The sequence below is a fragment of the Dendrobates tinctorius genome, unplaced genomic scaffold (genome assembly GCF_039654945.1).
Source record: "Dendrobates tinctorius isolate UK_male_01 unplaced genomic scaffold, ASM3965494v1 ptg000332l, whole genome shotgun sequence".
In the NCBI taxonomy this organism is placed as follows: Eukaryota; Metazoa; Chordata; class Amphibia; order Anura; family Dendrobatidae; genus Dendrobates; species Dendrobates tinctorius.
Genome location: NW_027361998.1, coordinates 11,673,340 through 11,698,899, shown reverse-complemented (window position 1 = coordinate 11,698,899; position 25,560 = coordinate 11,673,340). Strand labels below are relative to the sequence as shown.

Here is a 25,560-nt window from a genome sequence, read left to right as displayed (position 1 = left end):
CAACCTACAAGCGACAAACTACAGGCTACAACCAACAAGCTACAACCTACACGCTACAAGCTACAACCTACAGACTACAACCTACAGGCTACAACCAACAAGCTACAAACTACAGGCTACAACCTACAAGCAACAACCTACAGGCTACAAACTACAGAATACAACCTACAAGCTTCAACCTACAAGCAACAACCTACAGGCTACAAACTACAGGCTACAAACTACAGAATACAAATTACAAGCTACAACCTACAAGCAACAACTTACAAGCTACAAACTACAGGCTACAATCTACAAGCAACAACCTACAGGCTACAAACTACAGAATACAACCTACAGGCTACAAACTACAAGCTACAACCTACAAGCGACAACCTACAGCCTACAAGCTACAAACTACAGGATACAAACTACAAGCTCCAACCTACAGGCTACAGGCTACAACCTACAGGCTGCAACCAACAAGCTACGACCTACAGGCTATAGCCTACAAGCTATAACCTACAGGCTACAACCTACAGGCTACAACCAACAAGCTACAAACTACAGGATACAAACTACAAGCTACAACCTACAGGCTACAACCTACAGGCTACAACCTACAGGCTACAAACTACAAGCTACAACCTACAGGCTACAAACTACAGAATACAAACTACAAGCTACAAGCAACAACCTACAGGCTACAAACTACAGGATACAAGCGAGAACCTACAAGCGAGAACCTACAAGCGAGAACTTACAAGCGACAACCTACAAGCTACAAACTAAAAGCAACAAGCTACAACCTACAAGCGACAACCTACAGCCTACAAGCTACAAACTACAGGCTACAAGCTACAACCTACAGGATACAAACTACAACCTACAAGCTACAACCTACAGGCTGGAACCTACAGGCTACAACCTACAAGTGACAAACTACAGGCTACAAGCTACAAACTACAGGATACAAGCTAAAACCTACAAGCAACAACCTACAAGCGACAACCTACAAGCTACAAACTACAACCTACAAGCTACAACCAACAAGCTACATCCTACAAGCGACAAACTACAAGCTACAACCTACAAGCGACAACCTACAGCCTACAAGCTACAAACTACAGGCTACAACCTACAAGCTACAAACTACAGGATACAAGCTACAACCCACAGGCTACAACCTACAGGCTGCAACCAACAAGCTACGACCTACAGGCTACAACCTACAAGCTATAACCTACAGGCTACAAACTACAGGATACAAACTACAAGCTACAACCTACAGGCTGCAACCAACAAGCTACAACCTACAGGCTACAAGCTACAACCTACAGGCTTCAAGCTACAAACTACAGGATGCAAACTACAATCTACAACCTACAAGCTACAACCAACAAGCTACAAACTACAGGCTACAAACTACAACCTTCAAACTACAGGATACAAGCTACAACCTACAGGATACAAACTACAACCTACAAGCTACAAACTACAACCAACAAGCTACAAACTACAGGCTACAAACTACAACCTTCAAACTACAGGATACAAACTACAGGCTACAACCTACAGGCTGCAACCAACAAGCTACGACCTACAGGCTACAAGCTACAAACTACAGGATACAACCTACAAGCGACAACCTACAAGCGACAACCTACAAGCGACAACTTACAGCCTACAAACTACAGGCTACAACCTACAAGCTGCAAACTACAGGATACAAACTACAAGCTACAACCTACAGGCTACAACCTACAAGCTGCAAACTACAGGATACAAGCTACAACCTACAGGCTACAACCTACAGGCTACAACCTACAAGCTATAACCTACAGGCTATAACCTACAAGCTACAAACTACAGGATACAAACTACAAGCTACAACCTACAGGCTACAACCTACAAGCTACAAACTACAGGCTACAACCTTCAAACTACAGGCTACAACCTACAACCTTCAAACTACAGGCTACAACCTACAGGCTACAACCTACAGGCTACAACCTACAGGATACAAACTACAACCTACAAGCTACAAACTACAGGCTACAACCTACAGGATACAAACTACAACCTACAAGCTACAACCTACAGGCTACAACCTACAGGATACAAACTACAACCTACAAGCTACAAACTACAACCAACAAGCTACAAACTACAGGCTACAAACTACAACCTTCAAACTACAGGCTGCAACCAACAAGCTACAACCTACAGGCTACAAACTACAAGCTGCAAATTACAAGCTGCAGACTACAGGCTACAACCTACAAATAATTTTGTCAATTCCGCCAAAGCTGCTTTTGTGCTCTGAGCCGACATTTTTATTGATACCATTTTAAAAAACACAAACTACAAGAAACAACCAACAAGCTACAACCAACAGGCTACAAGCAACAAAACAGAAACAAGCTAAAAGCCCTCAAGTGGCTGCAAGAAAGAAAAAAGAAAGGACTTTTGCAACAAAGGAAAGAAAAAAAATGAAAGTGCAAAAATTCTATGACCGGGCCTGGAGAGGATTTCATTATTCGGTGACACACTGTAACGATCCCTCAGCTGTGTATGATCGGGCTGGAGAGGATTTCATTATTTGCTGACACGCTGTAACGATCCCTCAGCTGTGTATGATCGGGACTGGAGAGGATTTCATTATTCGCTGACACACTGTAACGATCCCTCAGCTGTGTATGATCGTGGCTGGAGGGGATTTCATTATTCGCTGACACGCTGTAACGATCTCTCAGCTGTGTATGATCGGGGCTGGAGGGGATTTCATTATTCCCTGACACATTGTAGCGATCCCTCAGCTGTGTATGATCGGGGCTGGGGAAGATTTCATTTGCTGACACACTGTAACAATCCCTCAGCTGTGTATGATCGAGGCTGGAGGGGATTTCATTATTCGCTGACACACTGTAACAATCCCTCAGCTGTGTATGATCGAGGCTGGAGGGGATTTCATTATTCGCTGACACACTGTAACGATCCCTCAGCTGTGTATGATCGGGGCTGGGGAAGATTTCATTTGCTGACACACTGTAACAATCCCTCAGCTGTGTATGATCGGGGCTGGAGTGGATTTCATTATTCGCTGACACACTGTAACAATCCCTCAGCTGTGTATGATCGAGGCTGGAGGGGATTTCATTATTCGCTGACACACTGTAACGATCCCTCAGCTGTGTATGATCGGGGCTGGGGAGGATTTCATTATTCGCTGAAACCCTATAGCGATTCCTCAGCTGTGTATGATCAGGGCTGGGGAGGATTTCATTATTCGCTGACACACTGTAAGGATCCCTCAGCTGTGTATGATCGGGGCTGGGGAGGATTTCATTATTCGCTGAAACCCTATAGCGATTCCTCAGCTGTGTATGATCAGGGCTGGGGAGGATTTCATTATTCGCTGACACGCTGTAACGATCCCTCAGCTGTGTATGATCGGGGCTGGGGGGGGGATGTCATTATTCCCTGACACACTGTAACGATCCCTCAGCTGTGTATGATCGGGACTGGAGAGGATTTCATTATTCGCTGACACACTGTAACGATCCCTCAACTGTGTATGATCGGGGCTGGAGAGGATTTCATTATTCGCTGACACACTGTAACGATCCCTCAGCTGTGTATGATCGGGGCTGGGGAGGATTTCATTATTTGCTGACACACTGTAACGATCCCTCAGCTGTGTATGATTGGGGCTGGAGTGGATTTCATTATTCGCTGATACGCTGTAACGATCCCTCAGCTGTGTATGATCGGGGCTGGAGAGGATTTCATTATTCCCTGACACACTGTAATGATCCCTCAGCTGTGTATGATCGGGACTGGAGAGGATTTCATTATTCGCTGACACACTGTAACGATCCCTCAACTGTGTATGATCGGGGCTGGGGAGGATTTCATTATTTGCTGACACACTGTAACGATCCCTCAGCTGTGTATGATCGGGGCTGTGGAAGATTTCATTATTTGCTGACACACTGTAACAATCCCTCAGCTGTGTATGATCGAGGCTGGAGGGGATTTCATTATTCGCTGACACACTGTAACGATCCCTCAGCTGTGTATGATCGGGGCTGGGGAGGATTTCATTATTCGCTGAAACCCTATAGCGATTCCTCAGCTGTGCATGATCGGGGCTGGGGAGGATTTCATTATTCGCTGACACACTGTAACGATCCCTCAGCTGTGTATGATCGGGGCTGGGGAGGATTTCATTATTTGCTGATACACTGTAACGATCCCTCAGCTGTGTATGATCGGGGCTGGGGAGGATTTCATTATTTGCTGACACACTGTAACGATCCCTCAGCTGTATATGATCGGGGTTGGAGAGGATTTCATTATTTGCTGACACGCTGTAACAATCCCTCAGCTGTGTATGATCGGGGCTGGAGGGGATTTCATAATTCGCTGATTCACTGTAACGATCCCTCAGCTGTGTATGATCGGGGCTGGAGGGGATTTCATTATTCACTGACACACTGTAACGATCCCTCAGCTGTGTATGATCGGGGCTGGGGAGGATTTCATTATTCGCTGAAACCCTATAGCGATTCCTCAGCTGTGTATGATCGGGGCTGGGGAGGATTTCATTATTCGCTGACACACTGTAGCGATCCCTCAGCTGTGTATGATCAGGGCTGGAGAGGATTTCATTATTCGCTGACACGCTGTAACGATCCCTCAGCAGTGTATGATCGAGGCTGGAGAGGATTTCATTATTCGCTGACACGCTGTAACGATCCCTCAGCTGTGTATGATCGGGGCTGGAGAGGATTTCATTATTCGCTGACACGCTGTAACGATCCCTCAGCTGTGTATGATGGGGGCTGGAGAGGATTTCATTATTCGCTGACACGCTGTTACGATCCCTCAGCTGTGTATGATCGGGGCTGGGGAGGATTTCATTATTCGCTGGCACGCTGTAGCGATCCCTCAGCTGTGTATGATTGGGGCAGGAGGGGATTTCATTATTCGCTGACGCACTGTAGCGATCTCTCAGCTGTGTATGATCGGGGTTGGAGAGGATTTCATTATTTGCTTATACACTGTAACGATCCCTCAGCTGTGTATGATTGGGGCTGGAGAGGATTTCATTATTTGTTGACACGCTGTTACGATCCCTCAGCTGTGTATGATCGGGGCTGGGGAGGATTTCATTATTTACTGACACACTGTAACGATCCCTCAGCTGTGTATGATCAGGGCTGGGGAGGATTTCATTATTCGCTGAAACCCTACAGCGATTCCTCAGCTGTGTATGATCGGGGCTGGGGAGGATTTCATTATTCGCAGACACACTGTAACGATCCCTCAGCTGTGTATGATCGGGGCAGGGGAGGATTTCATTATTTGCTGACACACTGTAACGATCCCTCAGCTGTATATGATCGGGGTTGGAGAGGATATCATTATTTGCTGACACACTGTAACGATCCCTCAGCTGTGTATGATCAGGGCTGGGGAGGATTTCATTATTCGCTGAAACCCTATAGCGATTCCTCAGCTGTGTATGATCAGGGCTGGGGAGGATTTTATTATTCGCTGAAACCCTACAGCGATTCCTCAGCTGTGTATGATCGGGGCTGGAGGGGATTTCATTATTCACTGACACACTGTAACGATCCCTCAGCTGTGTATGATCGGGGCTGGGGAGGATTTCATTATTCGCTGAAACCCTATAGCGATCCCTCAGCTGTGTATGATCGGGGCTGGAGGGGATTTCATTATTCACTGACACACTGTAACGATCCCTCAGCTGTGTATGATCGGGGCTGGGGAGGATTTCATTATTTGCTGACACACTGTAACGATCCCTCAGCTTTGTATGATCGGGGCTGGAGTGTATTTCATTATTCGCTGACACGCTGTAACGATCCCTCTGCTGTGTATGATCGGGGCTGGGGGTGATTTCATTATTCCCTGACACACTGTAACGATCCCTCAGCTGTGTATGATCGGGACTGGAGAGGATTTCATTATTCGCTGACAGACTGTAACGATCCCTCAACTGTGTATGATCGGGCTGGAGAGGATTTCATTATTCGCTGACACACTGTAACGATCCCTCAGCTGTGTATGATCGGGGCTGGGGAGGATTTCATTATTTGCTGACACACTGTAACGATCCCTCAGCTGTGTATGATCGGGGCTGGGGAGGATTTCATTATTCGCTGAAACCCTATAGCGATTCCTCAGCTGTGTATGATCGGGGCTGGGGAGGATTTAGTTATTTGCTGATACACTGTAACGTTCCCTCAGCTGTGTATGATCGGGGCTGGGGAGGATTTCATTATTTGCTGACACACTGTAATCATCCCTCAGCTGTATATGATCGGGGTTGGAGAGGATTTCATTATTTGCTGACACGCTGTAACGATCCCTCAGCTGTGTATGATCGGGGCTGGGGAGGATTTCATTATTCGCTGACACACTGTAACGATCCCTCAGCTGTGTATAATCGGGGCTGGGGAGGATTTCATTATTCGCTGAAACCCTATAGCGATTCCTCAGCTGTGTATGATCGGGGCTGGGGAGGATTTCATTATTCGCTGACACACTATAACGATCCCTCAGCTGTGTATGATCGGGGCTGGAGTGGATTTCATTATTCGCTGACACACTGTAACGATCCCTCAGCTGTGTATGATCGGGGCTGGGGGGGATTTCACTATTCGCTGAAACCCTATAGCGATTCCTCAGCTGTGTATGATCGGGGCTGGGGAGGATTTCATTATTCGCTGACACACTGTAACGATCCCTCAGCTGTGTATGATCGGGGCTGTAGTGGATTTCATTATTCGCTGACATACTGTAACGATCCCTCAGCTGTGTATGATCGGGGCTGGGGAGGATTTCATTATTCGCTGAAACCCTATAGCGATTCCTCAGCTGTGTATGATCGGGGCTGGGGAGGATTTCATTATTCGCTGACACACTGTAACGATCCCTCAACTGTGTATGATCGGGGCTGGAGAGGATTTCATTATTCGCTGACACACTGTAACGATCCCTCAGCTGTGTATGATCGGGGCTGGGGAGGATTTCATTATTTGCTGACACACTGTAACGATCCCTCAGCTGTGTATGATCGGGGCTGGAGTGGATTTCATTATTCGCTGACACGCTGTAACGATCCCTCGGCTGTGTATGATCGGGGCTGGAGAGGATTTCATTATTCGCTGACACACTGTAACGATCCCTCAGCTGTGTATGATCGGGGCTGGGGAGGATTTCATTATTCGCTGAAACCCTATAGCGATTCCTCAGCTGTGCATGATCGGGGCTGGGGAGGATTTCATTATTCGCTGACACACTGTAACGATCCCTCAGCTGTGTATGATCGGGGCTGGGGAGGATTTAATTATTTGCTGATACACTGTAACGATCCCTCAGCTGTGTATGATCGGGGCTGGGGAGGATTTAATTATTTGCTGACACACTGTAACGATCCCTCAGCTGTATATGATCGGGGTTGGAGAGGATTTCATTATTTGCTGACACGCTGTAACGATCCCTCAGCTGTGTATGATCGGGGCTGGAGGGGATTTCATAATTCGCTGATATACTGTAACGATCCCTCAGCTGTGTATGATCGGGGCTGGAGGGGATTTCATTATTCACTGACACACTGTAACGATCCCGCAGCTGTGTATGATCGGGGCTGGGGAGGATTTCATTATTCGCTGAAACCCTATAGCGATTCCTCAGCTGTGTATGATCTGGGCTGGGGAGGATTTCATTATTCGCTGACACACTGTAACGATCCCTCAGCTGTATATGATCGGGGTTGGAGAGGATTTCATTATTTGCTGACACGCTGTAACGATCCCTCAGCTGTGTATGATCGGGGCTGGAGGGGATTTCATAATTCGCTGATATACTGTAACGATCCCTCAGCTGTGTATGATCGGGGCTGGAGGGGATTTCATTATTCACTGACACACTGTAACGATCCCTCAGCTGTGTATGATCGGGGCTGGGGAGGATTTCATTATTCGCTGAAACCCTATAGCGATTCCTCAGCTGTGTATGATCTGGGCTGGGGAGGATTTCATTATTCGCTGACACACTGTAGCGATCCCTCAGCTGTGTATGATCGGGGCTGGGGAGGATTTCATTATTTGCTGACACACTGTAACGATCCCTCAGCTGTGTATGATCGGGGCTGGAGTGGATTTCATTATTCGCTGACACGCTGTAACGATCCCTCAGCTGTGTATGATCGGGGCTGGAGAGGATTTCATTATTCGCTGACACACTGTAGCGATCCCTCAGCTGTGTATGATCTGGGCTGGGTAGGATTTCATTATTCGCTGACGCACTGTAACGATCCCTCAGCTGTGTATGATCGGGGCTGGGGAGGATTTCATTATTTGCTGACACACTGTAACGATCCCTCAGCTGTGTATGATCGGGGCTGGAGTGGATTTCATTATTCGCTGACACGCTGTAACGATCCCTCAGCTGTGTATGATCGGGGCTGGAGAGGATTTCATTATTCGCTGACACACTGTAACGATCCCTCAGCTGTGTATGATCGGGGCTGGGGAGGATTTCACTATTCGCTGACACGCTGTAACGATCCCTCAGCTGTGTATGATCGGGGCTGGAGAGGATTTCATTATTCGCTGACACACTGTAACGATCCCTCAGCTGTGTATGATCGGGGCTGGGGAGGATTTCATTATTCGCTGACACACTGTAACGATCCCTCAGCTGTGTATGATCGGGGCTGGGGAAAATTTCATTATTCGCTGACACGCTGTAACGATCCCTCAGCTGTGTATGATCGGGGCTGGGGAGGATTTCATTATTTACTGACACACTGTAACGATCCCTCAGCTGTGTATGATCGGGACTGGAGAGGATTTCATTATTCGCTGACACACTGTAACGAAGCCTCAGCTGTGTATGATCTGGGCTGGGGAGGATTTCATTATTCGCTGACACACTGTAACGATCCCTCAGCTGTGTATGATCGGGGCTGGGGAAAATTTCATTATTTGCTGACACACTGTAACGATCCCTCAGCTGTATATGATCGGGGCTGGGGAGGATTTCATTATTTACTGACACACTGTAACGATCCCTCAGCTGTGTATGATCGGGGCTGGAGAGGATTTCATTATTCGCTGACACACTGTAACGATCCCTCAGCTGTGTATGATCGGGGCTGGGGAGGATTTCATTATTCGCTGACACACTGTAACGATCCCTCAGCTGTGTATGATCGGGGCTGGGGAAAATTTCATTATTTGCTGACACACTGTAACGATCCCTCAGCTGTGTATGATCGGGGCTGGGGAGGATTTCATTATTCACTGACACACTGTAACGATCCCTCAGCTGTGTATGATCGGGACTGGAGAGGATTTCATTATTCGCTGACACACTGTAACGAAGCCTCAGCTGTGTATGATCTGGGCTGGGGAGGATTTCATTATTCGCTGACACACTGTAACGACCCCTCAGCTGTGTATGATCGGGGCTGCTGTGACCGGACGCTGCTCCTGGCCTCCTCCCGCTGTTCGCTCCAGACTACATTTCCCAGAATGCCGCAGTCTGGAGAGCATTGTTTGGGATCTGGTTCCTGGGTTGGGTGCTCCTTCCTTTCCCGACACATGCACCATTCAGGATCTGTCTGCAGACTCGGGGGACCCCCGTATACCCAGGAGCCCTGCGCCCCCAGCCTGTGATGAGGGACTGCACTGTAAGTGGGGGGATGGGCACAGCCTGCACATTGGGGAGGGGGGATTAGGCAGGTCCAGAGGGCAGGGTGCGGGGTCACGGTGACCATGGAGGGGGCCGAGCGATCTATTCATTATGCCAGTGGGTGGATTACTCCCATTATTTTGGGGGTGTAAAGTTTGCGGGTGGTCGATATTGTGCTCTGACATATGGAAGTCCGTACGGACGGGGGTCTGCAGCCGTAGGTGTAGGGGCATGCTGGGAGTTGTAGTTTTGTGTAATCACGAAAGGTCTAAGGGAAAAGTGCAGATTTTTTGACACATTAAATGGATCTTTTTTGTAACTGATTGTTGCGGGGTCGGATGTGATGTCACTGATCGCGGAGGAGCCTCGTACCCATCAGACAGAACGCGCGGCTTCCCCGACTATCATTATCCGTCCTCTTTCTATGACACTTTGTGTCGCGCGTTTTCATTGCAATTTTTACTGAAGAAAGTTTTTTTGTTTTTTTTTAAATCACATTTGCAGATTTTTTTTCCTCTTTTAGAGAAGTCGATAAAAAAAAAACGTCCCGAATTATTAACAAAACAAAGTAAAAAAAAAAAAAAATTAAAAAAAATTATTAAAAAGTAAAACAAAAGTGTGAAAATCTTCCCGTTCCCAGAATCAGTGTATTTGGTATCGTCGTGTCTGTAAAATCCCGAGGCCTGAAAATATCAGATGAAATAATCTGCGCGGCAAAGAGGAAAATAACTGAAATCCCAAAATGATCATCGATGATCGCCGCCATAAAAATGGAAGGAAAAGCGACCAAAAATATCAGTCCCCAATAAAGGAAACAGCAAAAACAGCTCACTACACCGAAAACAAGGAAGGGGTTAATACTGACCCTGGGGGTCTAGAGAGCATCGGGGTGATAATGCCGTCTGTGGAGTCTAGAGAGCATCGAGGTGATAATGCCGTCTCTGGGGGTCTAGAGAGCATCAGGGTGATAATGCTGTCCCTCGGGGTCTAGAGAGCATCAGGGTGATAGTGCCGTCTCTGGGGGTCTAGAGAGCATCGGGGTGATAGTGCCGTCCCTGGAGTCTAGAGAGCATCGCGGTGATAATGCCGTCTCTGGGGGTCTAGAGAGCATCGGGGTGATAATGCCGTCCCTGGGGGTCTAGAGAGCATCGGGGTGATAATGCCGTCCCTGGAGTCTAGAGAGCATCGGGGTGATAATGCCGTCTCTGGTGGTCTAGAGAGCATCGGCGTGATAGTGCCGTCTCTGGGGGTCTAGAGAGCATCGGGGTGATAATGCTGTCCCTCAGGGTCTAGAGAGCATCAGGGTGATAGTGCCGTCTCTGGGGGTCTAGAGAGCATCGGGGTGATAGTGCCGTCCCTGGAGTCTAGAGAGCATCGCGGTGATAATGCCGTCTCTGGGGGTCTAGAGAGCATCAGGGTGATAATGCTGTCCCTCGGGGTCTAGAGAGCATCAGGGTGATAGTGCCGTCTCTGGGGGTCTAGAGAGCATCGGGGTGATAGTGCCGTCCCTGGAGTCTAGAGAGCATCGCGGTGATAATGCCGTCTCTGGGGGTCTAGAGAGCATCGGGGTGATAATGCCGTCCCTGGGGGTCTAGAGAGCATCGGGGTGATAATGCCGTCCCTGGAGTCTAGAGAGCATCGGGGTGATAATGCCGTCTCTGGTGGTCTAGAGAGCATCGGCGTGATAATGCCGTCTCTGGTGGTCTAGAGAGCATCGGCGTGATAATGCCGTCTCTGGGGGTCTAGAGAGCATCAGGGTGATAATGCCGTCCCTGGGGGTCTAGAGAGCATCAGGGTGATAATGCCGTCCCTGGGGGTCTAGAGAGCATCGGGGTGATAATGCCGTCCCTGGAGTCTAGAGAGCATCGGGGTGATAATGCCGTCTCTGGTGGTCTAGAGAGCATCGGGGTGATAATGCCGTCCCTGGGGGTCTAGAGAGCATCGGGGTGATAATGCCGTCCCTGGAGTCTAGAGAGCATCGGGGTGATAATGCCGTCTCTGGTGGTCTAGAGAGCATCGGCGTGATAGTGCCGTCTCTGGGGGTCTAGAGAGCATCGGGGTGATAATGCTGTCCCTCGGGGTCTAGAGAGCATCAGGGTGATAGTGCCGTCTCTGGGGGTCTAGAGAGCATCGGGGTGATAATGCTGTCCCTCGGGGTCTAGAGAGCATCAGGGTGATAGTGCCGTCTCTGGGGGTCTAGAGAGCATCGGGGTGATAGTGCCATCCCTGGAGTCTAGAGAGCATCGCGGTGATAATGCCGTCTCTGGGGGTCTAGAGAGCATCAGGGTGATAATGCCGTCCCTCGGGGTCTAGAGAGCATCAGGGTGATAGTGCCGTCTCTGGGGGTCTAGAGAGCATCGGGGTGATAGTGCCGTCCCTGGAGTCTAGAGAGCATCGCGGTGATAATGCCGTCTCTGGGGGTCTAGAGAGCATCGGGGTGATAATGCCGTCCCTGGGGGTCTAGAGAGCATCGGGGTGATAATGCCGTCCCTGGAGTCTAGAGAGCATCGGGGTGATAATGCCGTCTCTGGTGGTCTAGAGAGCATCGGCGTGATAGTGCCGTCTCTGGGGGTCTAGAGAGCATCGGGGTGATAGTGCCGTCTCTGGGGGTCTAGAGAGCATCGGGGTGATAGTGCCGTCTCTGGGGGTCTAGAGAGCATCGGGGTCATACTGCAGTCTCTGGGGGTCTAGAGAGCATCGGGGTGATAGTGCCGTCTCAGGGGGTCTAGAGAGCATCGGTGTCATACTGCCGTCTCTGGTGGTGTAGAGAGCATCGGGGTGATAATGCCGTCCCTGGAGTCTAGAGAGCATCGGGGTGATAGTTCCGTCCCTGGGGGTCTAGAGAGCATCGGTGTCATACACCGTCTCTGGTGGTGTAGAGAGCATCGGGGTGATAATGCCGTCCCTGGAGTCTAGAGAGCATCGGGGTGATAGTGTCGTCCCTGGGGGTCTAGAGAGCATCTGGGTGATAGTGCCGTCCCTGGGGGTCTAGAGAGCATCGGGGTGATAGTGCCGTCTCTGGGGGTCTAGAGAGCATCGGTGTCATACTGCCGTCTCTTGTGGTGTAGAGAGCATCGGGGTGATAATGCCGTCTCTGGATTCTAGAGAGCATCGGGGTGATAGAGCCGTCTCTGGGGGTCTAGAGAGCATCGGGGTGATAGTGCCGTCTCTGGGGGTGTAGAGAGCATCAGGGTGATAGTGCCGTCTCTGGGGGTCTAGAGAGCATCGGTGTCATACTGCCGTCTCTTGTGGTGTAGAGAGCATCGGGGTGATAGTGCCGTCTCTGGGGGTCTAGAGAGCATCGGGGTGATAATGCTGTCCCTGGGGGTCTAAAGAGCATCGGGGTGATAGTGCCGTCCCTGGGGGTCTAGAGAGCATCGGGGTGATAATGCCGTTCCTCGGGGTCTAGAGAGCATCGGGGTGATAGTGCCGTCTCTGGGGGTCTAGAGAGCATCGGGGTGATAGTTCCGTCCCTGGGGGTCTAGAGCGCATCGGGGTGATAATGCCGTCCCTGGGGGTCTAGAGAGCATCGGGGTGATAATGCAGTCTCTGGGGGTCTAGAGAGCATCGGGGTGATAATGCCGTCCCTGGGGGTCTAGAGAGCATCGGGGTGATAGTGCCGTCTCTGGGGGTCTAGAGAGCATCGGTGTCATACTGCCGTCTCTGGTGGTGTAGAGAGCATCGGGGTGATAATGCCGTCTCTGGATTCTAGAGAGCATCGGGGTGATAGTGCCGTCTCTGGGGGTCTAGAGAGCATCGGGGTGATAGTGCCGTCTCTGGGGGTCTAGAGAGCATCGGGGTGATAGTGCCGTCTCTGGGGGTCTAGAGAGCATCGGGGTGATAGTGCCGTCTCTGGGGGTCTAGAGAGCATCGGGGTGATAGTGCCGTCTCTGGGGGTCTAGAGAGCATCGGGGTGATAATGCTGTCCCTGGGGGTCTAAAGAACATCGGGGTGATAGTGACGTCCCTGGGGGTCTAGAGAGCATCGGGGTGATAATGCCATCCCTCGGGGTCTAGAGAGCATCGGGGTGATAATGCCGTCCCTGGGGGTCTAGAGAGCATTGGGGTGATAATGCCGTCCCTGGGGGTCTAGAGAGCATCGGGGTGATAGTGCCGTCTCTGGGGGTCTAGAGAGCGTTGGGGTGATAGTGCCGTCCCTGGGGGTCTAGAGAGCATCAGGGTGATAGTGCCGTCTCTGGGGGTCTAGAGAGCATCGGGGTGATAGTGCTGTCTCTGGGGGTCTAGAGAGCGTTGGGGTGATAGTGCCGTCTCTGGAGTCTAGAGAGCGTCGGGGTGATAGTGCCGTCTCTGGGGGTCTAGAGAGCGTTGGGGTGATAGTGCGGTCCCTGGGGGTCCGGCTGCTCTTTTATTCTCTGTCGCCTTTAGGCTTCCTGTGTAGGACTGTGAGCCGGCAGTGAGGATGGCCGGAGCGTCGCACTACGTAATCCATGACGAGAACTCCTCGGACTCCGACGTCTGCTGGTAAATATTCCTCTGTGTGCCCTATATACAGTGACGTCACCAAGAAGATCCGACAACCAGGCCCGTAACATGTCCTGATGCTGAGGTCTGCACCCGAGTCTCCATAACACTCAGTGACTGTGCCCCCATAACACTGTCAGCCGCCATGTCCCCCCAACAGTGTCGGTCACTGTGCCCCCATAACACTGTCAGCCGCCATGTCCCCACAGCAGTGTCAGTGACTGTGCCCCCATAACACTGTCAGCCGCCATGTCCCCCCAACAGTGTCGGTCACTGTGCCCCCATAACACTGTCAGCCGCCATGTCCCCACAGCAGTGTCGGTCACTGTGCCCCCATAACACTGTCAGCCGCCATGTCCCCACAGCAGTGTCAGTGACTGTGCCCCCATAACACTGTCAGCCACCATGTCCCCCCAACAGTGTCGGTCACTGTGCCCCCATAACACTGTCAGCCACCATGTCCCCACAGCAGTGTCGGTCACTGTGCCCCCATAACACTGTGAGCCGCCATGTCCCCACAGCAGTGTCGGTCACTGTGCCCCCATAACACTGTCAGCCGCCATGTCCCCACAGCAGTGTCGGTCACTGTGCCCCCATAACACTGTCAGCCACCATGTCCCCACAGCAGTGTCAGTGACTGTGCCCCCATAACACTGTCAGCCACCATGTCCCCACAGCAGTGTCGGTCACTGTGCCCCCATAACACTGTCAGCCACCATGTCCCCCCAACAGTGTCGGTCACTGTGCCCCCATAACACTGTCATCCACCATGTCCCCACAGCAGTGTCGGTCACTGTGCCCCCATAACACTGTCAGCTGCCATGTCCCCACAGCAGTGTCAGTGACTGTGCCCCCATAACACTGTCAGCCGCCATGTCCCCACAGCAGTGTCAGTGACTGTGCCCCCATAACACTGTCAACCGCCATGTCCCCACAGCAGTGTCAGTGACTGTGCCCCCATAACACTGTCAGCCACCATGTCCCCACAGCAGTGTCAGTGACTGTACCTCCATAACACTGTGAGCCGCCATGTCCCCACAGCAGTGTCAGTGACTGTACCTCCATAACACTGTCAGCGCCATGTCCCCACAGCAGTGTCAGTGACTGTGCCCCCATAACACTGTCAGCCGCCATGTCCCCACAGCAGTGTCAGTGAATGTGCCCCCATAACACTGTCAGCCACCATGTCCCCACAGCAGTGTCAGGGAATGTGCCCCCATAACACTGTCAGCCGCGATGTCCCCACAGCAGTGTCAGGGAATGTGCCCCCATAACACTGCCAGCCGCCATGTCCCCACAGCAGTGTCAGTGACTGTACCTCCATAACACTGTCAGCGCCATGTCCCCACAGCAGTGTCAGTGACTGTACCTCCATAACACTGTCAGCGCCATGTCCCCACAGCAGTGTCAGTGACTGTGCCCCCATAACACTGTCAGCCGCCATGTCCCCACAGCAGTGTCAGTGAATGTGCCCCCATAACACTGTCAGCCACCATGTCCCCACAGCAGTGTCAGGGAATGTGCCCCCATAACACTGTCAGCCGCGATGTCCCCACAGCAGTGTCAGGGAATGTGCCCCCATAACACTGCCAGCCGCCATGTCCCCACAGCAGTGTCAGTGACTGTGCCCCCATAACACTGTCAGCGCCATGTCCCCACAGCAGTGTCAGTGACTGTACCTCCATAACACTGTCAGCCACCATGTCCCCACAGCAGTGTCAGTGACTGTACCTCCATAACACTGTCAGCCGCCATGTCCCCACAGCAGTGTCAGTGACTGTGCCTCCATAACACTGTCAGCCGCCATGTCCCCACAGCAGTGTCAGTGACTGTACCTCCATAACACTGTCAGCCGCCATGTCCCCACAGCAGTGTCAGTGACTGTGCCTCCATAACACTGTCAGCCACCATGTCCCCACAGCAGTGTCAGTGACTGTACCTCCATAACACTGTCAGCCGCCATGTCCCCACAGCAGTGTCAGTGAATGTGCCCCCATAACACTGTCAGCCGCCATGTCCCCACAGCAGTGTCAGTGACTGTACCTCCATAACACTGTCAGCCGCCATGTCCCCACAGCAGTGTCAGTGAATGTGCCCCCATAACACTGTCAGCCACCATGTCCCCACAGCAGTGTCAGTGAATGTGCCCCCATAACACTGTCAGCCACCATGTCCCCACAGCAGTGTCAGTGAATGTGCCCCCATAAAACTGTCAGCCACCATGTCCCCACAGCAGTGTCAGTGACTGTGCCCCCATAACACTGTCAGCCACCATGTCCCCACAGCAGTGTCAGTGAATGTGCCCCCATAACACTGTCAGCCACCATGTCCCCACAGCAGTGTCAGTGAATGTGCCCCCATAACACTGACAGCCGCCATGTCCCCACAGCAGTGTCAGGGAATGTGCCCCCATAACACTGCTAGCCGCCATGTCCCCACAGCAGTGTCAGTGACTGTGCCTCCATAACACTGTCAGCCGCCATGTCCCCACAGCAGTGTCAGTGACTGTGCCCCCATAACACTGTCAGCCACCATGTCCCCAGAGCAGTGTCAGTGACTGTGCCCCCATAACACTGCCAGCCGCCATGTCCCCACAGCAGTGTCAGTGACTGTGCCCCCATAACACTGTCAGCCGCCATGTCCCCACAGCAGTGTCAGTGAATGTGCCCCCATAACACTGTCAGCCACCATGTCCCCACAGCAGTGTCAGGGAATGTGCCCCCATAACACTGTCAGCCGCGATGTCCCCACAGCAGTGTCAGGGAATGTGCCCCCATAACACTGCCAGCCGCCATGTCCCCACAGCAGTGTCAGTGACTGTACCTCCATAACACTGTCAGCTGCCATGTCCCCACAGCAGTGTCAGTGACTGTGCCCCCATAACACTGTCAGCCGCCATGTCCCCACAGCAGTGTCAGTGACTGTGCCCCCATAACACTGTCAGCCACCATGTCCCCACAGCAGTGTCAGTGACTGTACCTCCATAACACTGCCAGCCGCCATGTCCCCACAGCAGTGTCAGTGACTGTGCCTCCATAACACTGTCAGCCACCATGTCCCCACAGCAGTGTCAGTGACTGTACCTCCATAACACTGTCAGCCGCCATGTCCCCACAGCAGTGTCAGTGAATGTGCCCCCATAACACTGTCAGCCGCCATGTCCCCACAGCAGTGTCAGTGACTGTACCTCCATAACACTGTCAGCCGCCATGTCCCCACAGCAGTGTCAGTGAATGTGCCCCCATAACACTGTCAGCCACCATGTCCCCACAGCAGTGTCAGTGAATGTGCCCCCATAAAACTGTCAGCCACCATGTCCCCACAGCAGTGTCAGTGACTGTGCCCCCATAACACTGTCAGCCACCATGTCCCCACAGCAGTGTCAGTGAATGTGCCCCCATAACACTGTCAGCCACCATGTCCCCACAGCAGTGTCAGTGAATGTGCCCCCATAACACTGACAGCCGCCATGTCCCCACAGCAGTGTCAGGGAATGTGCCCCCATAACACTGCTAGCCGCCATGTCCCCACAGCAGTGTCAGTGACTGTGCCTCCATAACACTGTCAGCCGCCATGTCCCCACAGCAGTGTCAGTGACTGTGCCCCCATAACACTGTCAGCCACCATGTCCCCAGAGCAGTGTCAGTGACTGTGCCCCCATAACACTGCCAGCCGCCATGTCCCCACAGCAGTGTCAGTGACTGTGCCTCCATAACACTGTCAGCCGCCATGTCCCCACAGCAGTGTCAGTGACTGTACCTCCATAACACTGCCAGCCGCCATGTCCCCACAGCAGTGTCAGTGACTGTACCTCCATAACACTGTCAGCCGCCATGTCCCCACAGCAGTGTCAGTGACTGTGCCCCCATAACACTGTCAGCCGCCATGTCCCCACAGCAGTGTCAGTGACTGTGCCCCCATAACACTGTCAGCCACCATGTCCCCAGAGCAGTGTCAGTGACTGTACCTCCATAACACTGTGAGCCGCCATGTCCCCACAGCAGTGTCAGTGAATGTGCCCCCATAACACTGTCAGCCGCCATGTCCCCACAGCAGTGTCAGTGACTGTACCTCCATAACACTGTCAGCCGCCATGTCCCCACAGCAGTGTCAGTGACTGTGCCCCCATAACACTGTCAGCCACCATGTCCCCACAGCAGTGTCAGTGACTGTACCTCCATAACACTGTCAGCCGCCATGTCCCCACAGCAGTGTCAGTGACTGTGCCCCCATAACACTGTCAGCCACCATGTCCCCACAGCAGTGTCAGTGACTGTACCTCCATAACACTGTCAGCCACCATGTCCCCACAGCAGTGTCAGTGACTGTGCCCCCATAACACTGTCAGCCACCATGTCCCCACAGCAGTGTCAGTGACTGTACCTCCATAACACTGTCAGCCGCCATGTCCCCACAGCAGTGTCAGTGACTGTACCTCCATAACACTGTCAGCCGCCATGTCCCCACAGCAGTGTCAGTGACTGTACCTCCATAACACTGTCAGCGCCATGTCCCCACAGCAGTGTCAGTGACTGTACCTCCATAACACTGTCAGCGCCATGTCCCCACAGCAGTGTCAGTGACTGTGCCCTCATAACACTGTCAGTCGCCATGTCCCCACAGCAGTGTCAGTGACTGTGCCCTCATAACACAGTCAGTCGCCATGTCCCCACAGCAGTGTCGGTCACTGTGCCCCCATAACACAGTCAGCCGCCATGTCCCCACAGCAGTGTCAGTGACTGTGCCCTCATAACACTGTCAGTCGCCATGTCCCCACAGCAGTGTCAGTGACTGTGCCCCCATAACACAGTCAGCCGCCATGTCCCCACAGCAGTGTCAGTGACTGTGCCCTCATAACACTGTCAGCCGCCATGTCCCCACAGCAGTGTCAGTGACTGTGCCCCCATAACACAGTCAGCCGCCATGTCCCCACAGCAGTGTCGGTCACTGTGCCCTCATAACACTGTCAGTCGCCATGTCCCCACAGCAGTGTCGGTCACTGTGCCCCCATAACACAGTCAGCCGCCATGTCCCCACAGCAGTGTCGGTCACTGTGCCCCCATAACACAGTCAGCCGCCATGTCCCCACAGCAGTATCGGTCACTGTGCCCCCATAACACTGTCAGCCGCCATGTCCCCACAGCAGTATTGGTCACTGTGCCCCCATAACACTGTCAGTCGACATGTCCCCACAGCAGTGTCGGTCACTGTGCCCCCATAACACTGTCAGCCGCCATGTCCCCACAGCAGTATTGGTCACTGTGCCCCCATAACACTGTCAGCCGCCATGTCCCCACAGCAGTGTCGGTCACTGTGCCCCCATAACACTGTCAGCCGCCATGTCCCCACAGCAGTATTGGTCACTGTGCCCCCATAACACTGTCAGCCGCCATGTCCCCACAGCAGTGTCAGTGACTGTACCTCCATAACACTGTCAGCCGCCATGTCCCCACAGCAGTGTCAGTGACTGTGCCCCCATAACACTGTCAGCCGCCATGTCCCGACAGCAGTGTCAGTGCCCCCATAACACTGTCAGTCGACATGTCCCCACAGCAGTATCGGTCACTGTGCCCCCATAACACTGTCAGCGCCATGTCCCCACAGCAGTGTCAGTGCCCCCATAACACTGTCAGCCGCCATGTCCCCACAGCAGTGTCGGTCACTTTGCCCCCATACCAGTGCTAGTCATGGTGCCCAGGAGTAGTGCGATAGAGGCCGCGCTTCCATAATCCTGCAGTCTCCTCTCCACCGCTGTGAGACCCCACTGCCCCATTTTGGGAGGCTCTTTATTTCCTGGAGGAACAAAGGATTGGGCAGGTTGTAATGCGACATGCCTGGTCATTTTTTTCCCATCTGACATTAGGGGCAACCTTCGTACGTACAGTTATCAAAATCAGTGGGTTTGGCCAATGCTTGTGTGGGGGTCTTCAGAGTGAGAAACCTTTTTTATGTGGAAAAGTTGTAAAAAATGGGGTTGAAAGCTGTGAACATCTCCTCCGCCTGACATAATCGGGTATTAATGACGTGAAGGCCTGCACCAAGAGCTCAACGAGACAACCCATCCTGGAGGTTCCTGCGCTGTCAGATCCTCCATGGTTCTTCATGGTTCCACTTCAATTAATCATCCTAAGATCCATTTCCTTCACTGGGCGTTATGTCATCCTAGCTATAAAGATTGGTTTGCTGCATCCTTGTCTTCCTCGGAATCCGTCCTTTTCCTCCTCTCATTGACTCTTCTCTTCGTTTGGGTAAGGTTGGGTCCTGAAGACTTGGATCATCTGTCTGACTATAAAGAAGAAGATGTCTGGGAAGTCTATTCACGCGGGAGGTCTATCAAAAGAACATTCAGTTCAGGTGGGTCCTTCAGATCACAAGCTAGTCCTTGGTCACTCGATTGCATACTACACAGTGGCAGAGGGGTGTAAGGGTGGTGGCCATAATCTACCATAATGTACCTGTGAGAGCCCAATGGCCTGACTGACTGTGACGACTCCTGGAGTGGACCCTCTGGGTCGTGATACCAACCCACCCAAGGCGAGCTGGCCTAGTGAGGAACACCCTCTATACAGGGAGTGTCACGGGCAGACCCAGGGGGGTAAAGTATCACCACTGCTGGAACCAGGTGGCCGTCTCACAGTAGACGTGAGAGAGCGTGTCTAGCAAGGTGCAGGAGGGGACACGCAGGATACAAGAGTGTGCAAAGCGTGGACACGGGCACGCTGGGTATAGGATAGTGCAGGGAGTGTACACAGGGGCACGCAGGGTTCAGGACAGTACAGGGCATGTACACGGGGGCACGCAGGGTTCAGGACAGTGCAGGGTGTGTACACGGGGGGGCATGCTGGGTACAGGAGTGCGTATAGCGTGCACTGAGAAGCACGCCCGGGTACGAGGCAAAGCAGAGCGCGTGCAGGGAAGCACGCCTGAGTACAAGGCAAGGCAGAGCGCGTGCTGGGAAGCACGCTTGGGTACAAGGCAAAGCAGAGCGCGCGCTGGGAAGCACGCCTGAGTGTAAGGCAAAGCAGAGTGTGTGCTGGGAAGCACGTCTGGGTACAAGGCAAAGCAGAGCGCGTGCTGGGAAGCACACCTGAGTGTAAGGCAAAGCAGAGTGTGTGCTGGGAAGCACGTCTGGGTACAAGGCAAAGCAGAGTGTGTGCTGGGAAGCACGCCTGGGTACAAGGCAAAGCAGAGCGCACGCTGGGAAGCACGCCTGAGTGTAAGGCAAAGCAGAGTGTGTGCTGGGAAGCACACCTGAGTACAAGGCAAAGCAGAGTGTGTGCTGGGAAGCACGCCTGGGTACAAGGCAAAGCAGAGCGCACGCTGGGAAGCACACCTGAGTGTAAGGCAAAGCAGAGTGTGTGCTGGGAAGCACGCCTGAGTGTAAGGCAAAGCAGAGTGTGTGCTGGGAAGCACACCTGAGTACAAGGCAAAGCAGAGTGTGTGCTGGGAAGCACGCCTGGGTACAAGGCAAAGCAGAGCGCGTGCTGGGAAGCACACCTGAGTGTAAGGCAAAGCAGAGTGTGTGCTGGGAAGCACACCTGAGTACAAGGCAAAGCAGAGTGTGTGCTGGGAAGCACGCCTGGGTACAAGGCAAAGCAGAGCGCACGCTGGGAAGCACGCCTGAGTGTAAGGCAAAGCAGAGTGTGTGCTGGGAAGCACGCCTGAGTGTAAGGCAAAGCAGAGTGTGTGCTGGGAAGCATGCCTGGGTACAAGGCAAAGCAGAGCGCGTGCAGGGAAGCACACCTGGGTGCAAGGCAAAGCAGAGCGTGTGCTGGGAAGCACGCCTGGGTACAAGGCAAAGCAGAGCGCGTGCTGGGAAGCACACCTGAGTACAAGACAAAGCAGAGTGTGTGCTAAGCAGCGTGTCAGAACCCAGGTCAGGGGACCTGAGTACAGAGGGCGGCCAAGAAGGGACCAAGCAGGTAAAGCAAGGAAGCACAACAATAATCAGGCACCTCCCACAGGAAGAGGCAGCCTGATATAGGGCATGAGCGCTGGGACTTCCGGGTCAGGTCCTCCAGGACCATAGAGATGGAGCGGCTGCAGTCAGGGCAGCCATAGGATCAAGTGCGAGAGGTGCGCGTGTGCACCCGACGGGATCCCTGGAGCGGCCGCTGCATCGGAAGTGGTGATATCAGGTGCTGAGTCCCGGCCCCGGGTGAGAGCGGCATAACACTGTCACAATTGAAAAAATCAGTGAGCCCAGTTACAAATAATAGGTTCCATTTCAGTTGCTAGAAATTTTCATCTAGTCACCGGATTGGTGATAATTGGTAGATTGGTGTAGAAGGCATAATTGGGATCACCACTGTGGAGACACAAGGGTCAGATGGTGCGCTAGTCTTCTGGCTTGAGACCATGTGGACCAGGGATTATTCCACTGAACGCCCCCTCTCCTTTTGCTGTGGCATAATACCAGTCAGACAACACAGGGTATCACAGTGTGGCAATAATTTAGAGAACGGCCAACAAACAATAACACGTAGAACAGTCCCAGCAAATACCCTACATCGTGCACAGTCTCACCCTTCTGCTGGCTCGCCCGGATTAGAGCAGCTTCAACTTGGGGGCTTCCAGGGCCGACTACCCCCTGTAGTGGCTCCCTGCTTTTGTCGGGCGTCCACTGAGAGGAGGTAAGGACAAGCTTAGGAAGCTGACAGAGTCCATTGATGTGCGAGACCAGGTGACCGGATTGTCCCAACCTGGATTCTCTAAATGTTTTTGAGGATTCAGTGATGGTCAATGAAGTGTATTTCTTCAGTGATGCCATGACTCCTGTATTGTAGAGGCTCAATAAAACACAGGCAGATCCTCCTTTTTATAGATCACAACTTCTCATTCAGTTATTCCACAACAGGCTTGGGGGGAAGGTAGCAGGGGCCCATCCCTCACTGCTGGAGTGTTCAAACAACATACATAGATTGTCCTTCATATTTTCAGAGCACCAATGGGTCATCAACATATTAACAAACATTGTTCAGTTATCCTGTGCCTATGTTTCCCAAGGATAGTAGAACAATACTCGGACAGATACAATAGCTAATCAGCAGTCAGTCAACAAATGGCAGCCACTGAACATTAATTCAGTTGAATTTCCTTCTGGCCGTGGTCTTAAGCATCAGGATAGAACGGGGTGACGTAATGGTGGTGTTCCCAAGAGGAGGACCTAAATCAATCTAACGATTATCCCCAGTCTAGGGAATCTCTGCAGACTCAAATATTTCTTTAATGGAATCATAGTAAATAATTTCTGCAAATTTAATTTTTTTTTGTGTGTTTCTATGTCAAAAACTTTCTTTGAGCCTTAATGATCTATTGGGATCTCTGTTATGTTAATTTCTGACCTGTTTCTGATGTTCTTCGACATATTTCTTCCTAGCAGATGAAGTAAGCTGCATCGATCTATATGAAGATGTCAAACCCATCAACCACCAATCAAATTTTCAAGATAAATCCAATCTCCGACACATGGTGAGCAAACGCGGGAGAAGAACTTACAAGCCACGCGACCGAGTACAAAGTTCTGATAGATCCTCTCCCGAGAAGTCGATAGCCAGAGAAAGAAGTACCATCGATTCCGCAGGGAACATTACGTTGATGACAGAAACTATCTACAAATGTAATAAATGCGACAAAACCTTCTTCACCCGATCAGGGTATCGGAAACACCAGAGGAACCACTCGGAGGACAGCAGTCTGACCTGTAGTGAGTGTGGCGAGGTTTTTCAAGACTTGATGGCATACAATCTCCATAAGCAAGCCCATGAGGAAAGAGAACCATGGTCTTGTACTGTATGCCACAAACGGTTTAGGCTCCAGTCCCAACTGACCAGACATAAACGAACCCACACCGGAGAAAGACCCTACACTTGTAACATATGTGGAAATTGCTTTAGTCAAAGTTCCAACCTTGCTACTCATATGAAAACCCACATGGAAGAGAAGCTGTATGCATGCGATTATTGTGGCAAGTCCTTCACCCATAACTCTGAACTGGAGGTCCACAGGACAGTGCATTCCGAAGATAAGATCCTCGCTTGTTCTGAATATGAGAAGGGTTTCCATCAAAACGTCCACCAAAGAGAGGGGCCAAACATCGGTTCCCAGTGCGGAAAAGGTTTCAACAGCAATTCTAGTCTTCTTCAGAGCGTCCATACAGAAGATAAGACCCATGCCTGTGTTATATGTAGGAAAGAGTTCTGCAGTGCTCATAGTTGCTTGACACACGAGAAGATGCATTCAGAAACTAAGACTTTTCTATGTGGAGGCTGCGGGAGACACTTTAGTAATAGGGACAGTTACACCAGTCACTCGTGTGTTCTCATAAATTAATGTCCTCGCTGAGCCTTCGCTCACAGTTTCTCCACCCGTTTAGGTGGATGAACAATGGAAATCTTCTATGCTTAGAATCTTCGTCATTATATATTTGCGGTTCTTATCTCAGTCTAGACCTCAAGGAACGAGTCTAAGTATGGAGAGAGAAGGATGAATTTGACCAAACTCAAGACTAAAACTTCATGAAGCTCCAATTTTTGAAATAACACGATGGATGTAGCATGCGTTATTTTTACAGTTGGGCAGTCCTGGTGTTTGACGTTCTTCCTCAGAGGAACTTTGTGCAGTTTCTTTAGGATAATTAGCTAGTGACCCCGTTTATAGTTTTGGCACGTTGGGTTCTGGAACACTTTTGAGCTTGAAGTCAGTCTGAATGATGCTCCTCAATGTCACAGTCAAGACCCAAGAAGGGCTTTCTCATTTTTTTTTTTGGTTCTTTTTGGAACTTCTCGCTGTAGTCTAGAACTAACATTCACAGTTGGGGTACTAGAGCGTTAGTAGGGTAGAACTTGGGGTACTAGAGTAGCCACACAACGACCCACCTCGTCCTTACCAAAATAAGGTTAACCTTTTCCATTGACTTTGTATGGGGGTCATTTCCCCCCCTTTACCTCACACGAGCACTGATGGCACACATGATTAATCTTCAGCTCTAGAACATGTCCTGTAGAAGATTTACTTGATGTATGTTCGTGCTCAACAATAAAGAGCTGTGTACGCACTGAGAAGAGCTTGTGCACTGGGCCTGCCGTAGTGCTGGATGGTCGGATGTGGTTCATGTTGACCTGTATATAGCTCATGCACAGGGTTATTTTAGGGAGATGTTTCCTTACAATATCTAAAATGAAATTTGATTAATTTAGAATCCTTGGTCGTTTTGCATCCAGTAAATGATTTCTTTTTGGATTAGTGATATCCACAAGGTCCAACTTGCCCTGCTCTGGAGGGTGGTCCGCAGAGGCAGGGCCGCCATGAAGGTCCAGCAATGTCGAACAGATGCCACCATCACTCTGAATTAATGTCTCGGGTGATT

The 25,560-nt window shown here is 51.5% G+C and overlaps 1 protein-coding gene across 2 annotated transcripts; it reads left to right on the top strand.

Moving 5' to 3' along the window:
• Positions 1 to 9,510: 9,510 nt before the first annotated feature.
• On the top strand, positions 9,511 to 25,255 carry LOC141074355 (uncharacterized). Of its 2 annotated transcripts, none has more exons than XM_073561998.1 (4): positions 9,511 to 9,709; positions 14,097 to 14,192; positions 20,446 to 20,546; positions 23,575 to 25,255. In XM_073561998.1, the coding sequence occupies exons 2-4, from the start codon at positions 14,131 to 14,133 to the stop codon at positions 24,522 to 24,524; spliced, it is 1,113 nt and encodes a 370-aa protein (XP_073418099.1). In that variant the 5' UTR covers positions 9,511 to 9,709; positions 14,097 to 14,130; the 3' UTR covers positions 24,525 to 25,255. The 2 variants fall into 2 exon arrangements, with proteins under 2 accessions (XP_073418099.1, XP_073418098.1); XM_073561997.1 differs by having other exon boundaries at positions 9,513 to 9,709; positions 23,572 to 25,255.
• The last annotated feature ends 305 nt before the right edge of the window (positions 25,256 to 25,560 follow it).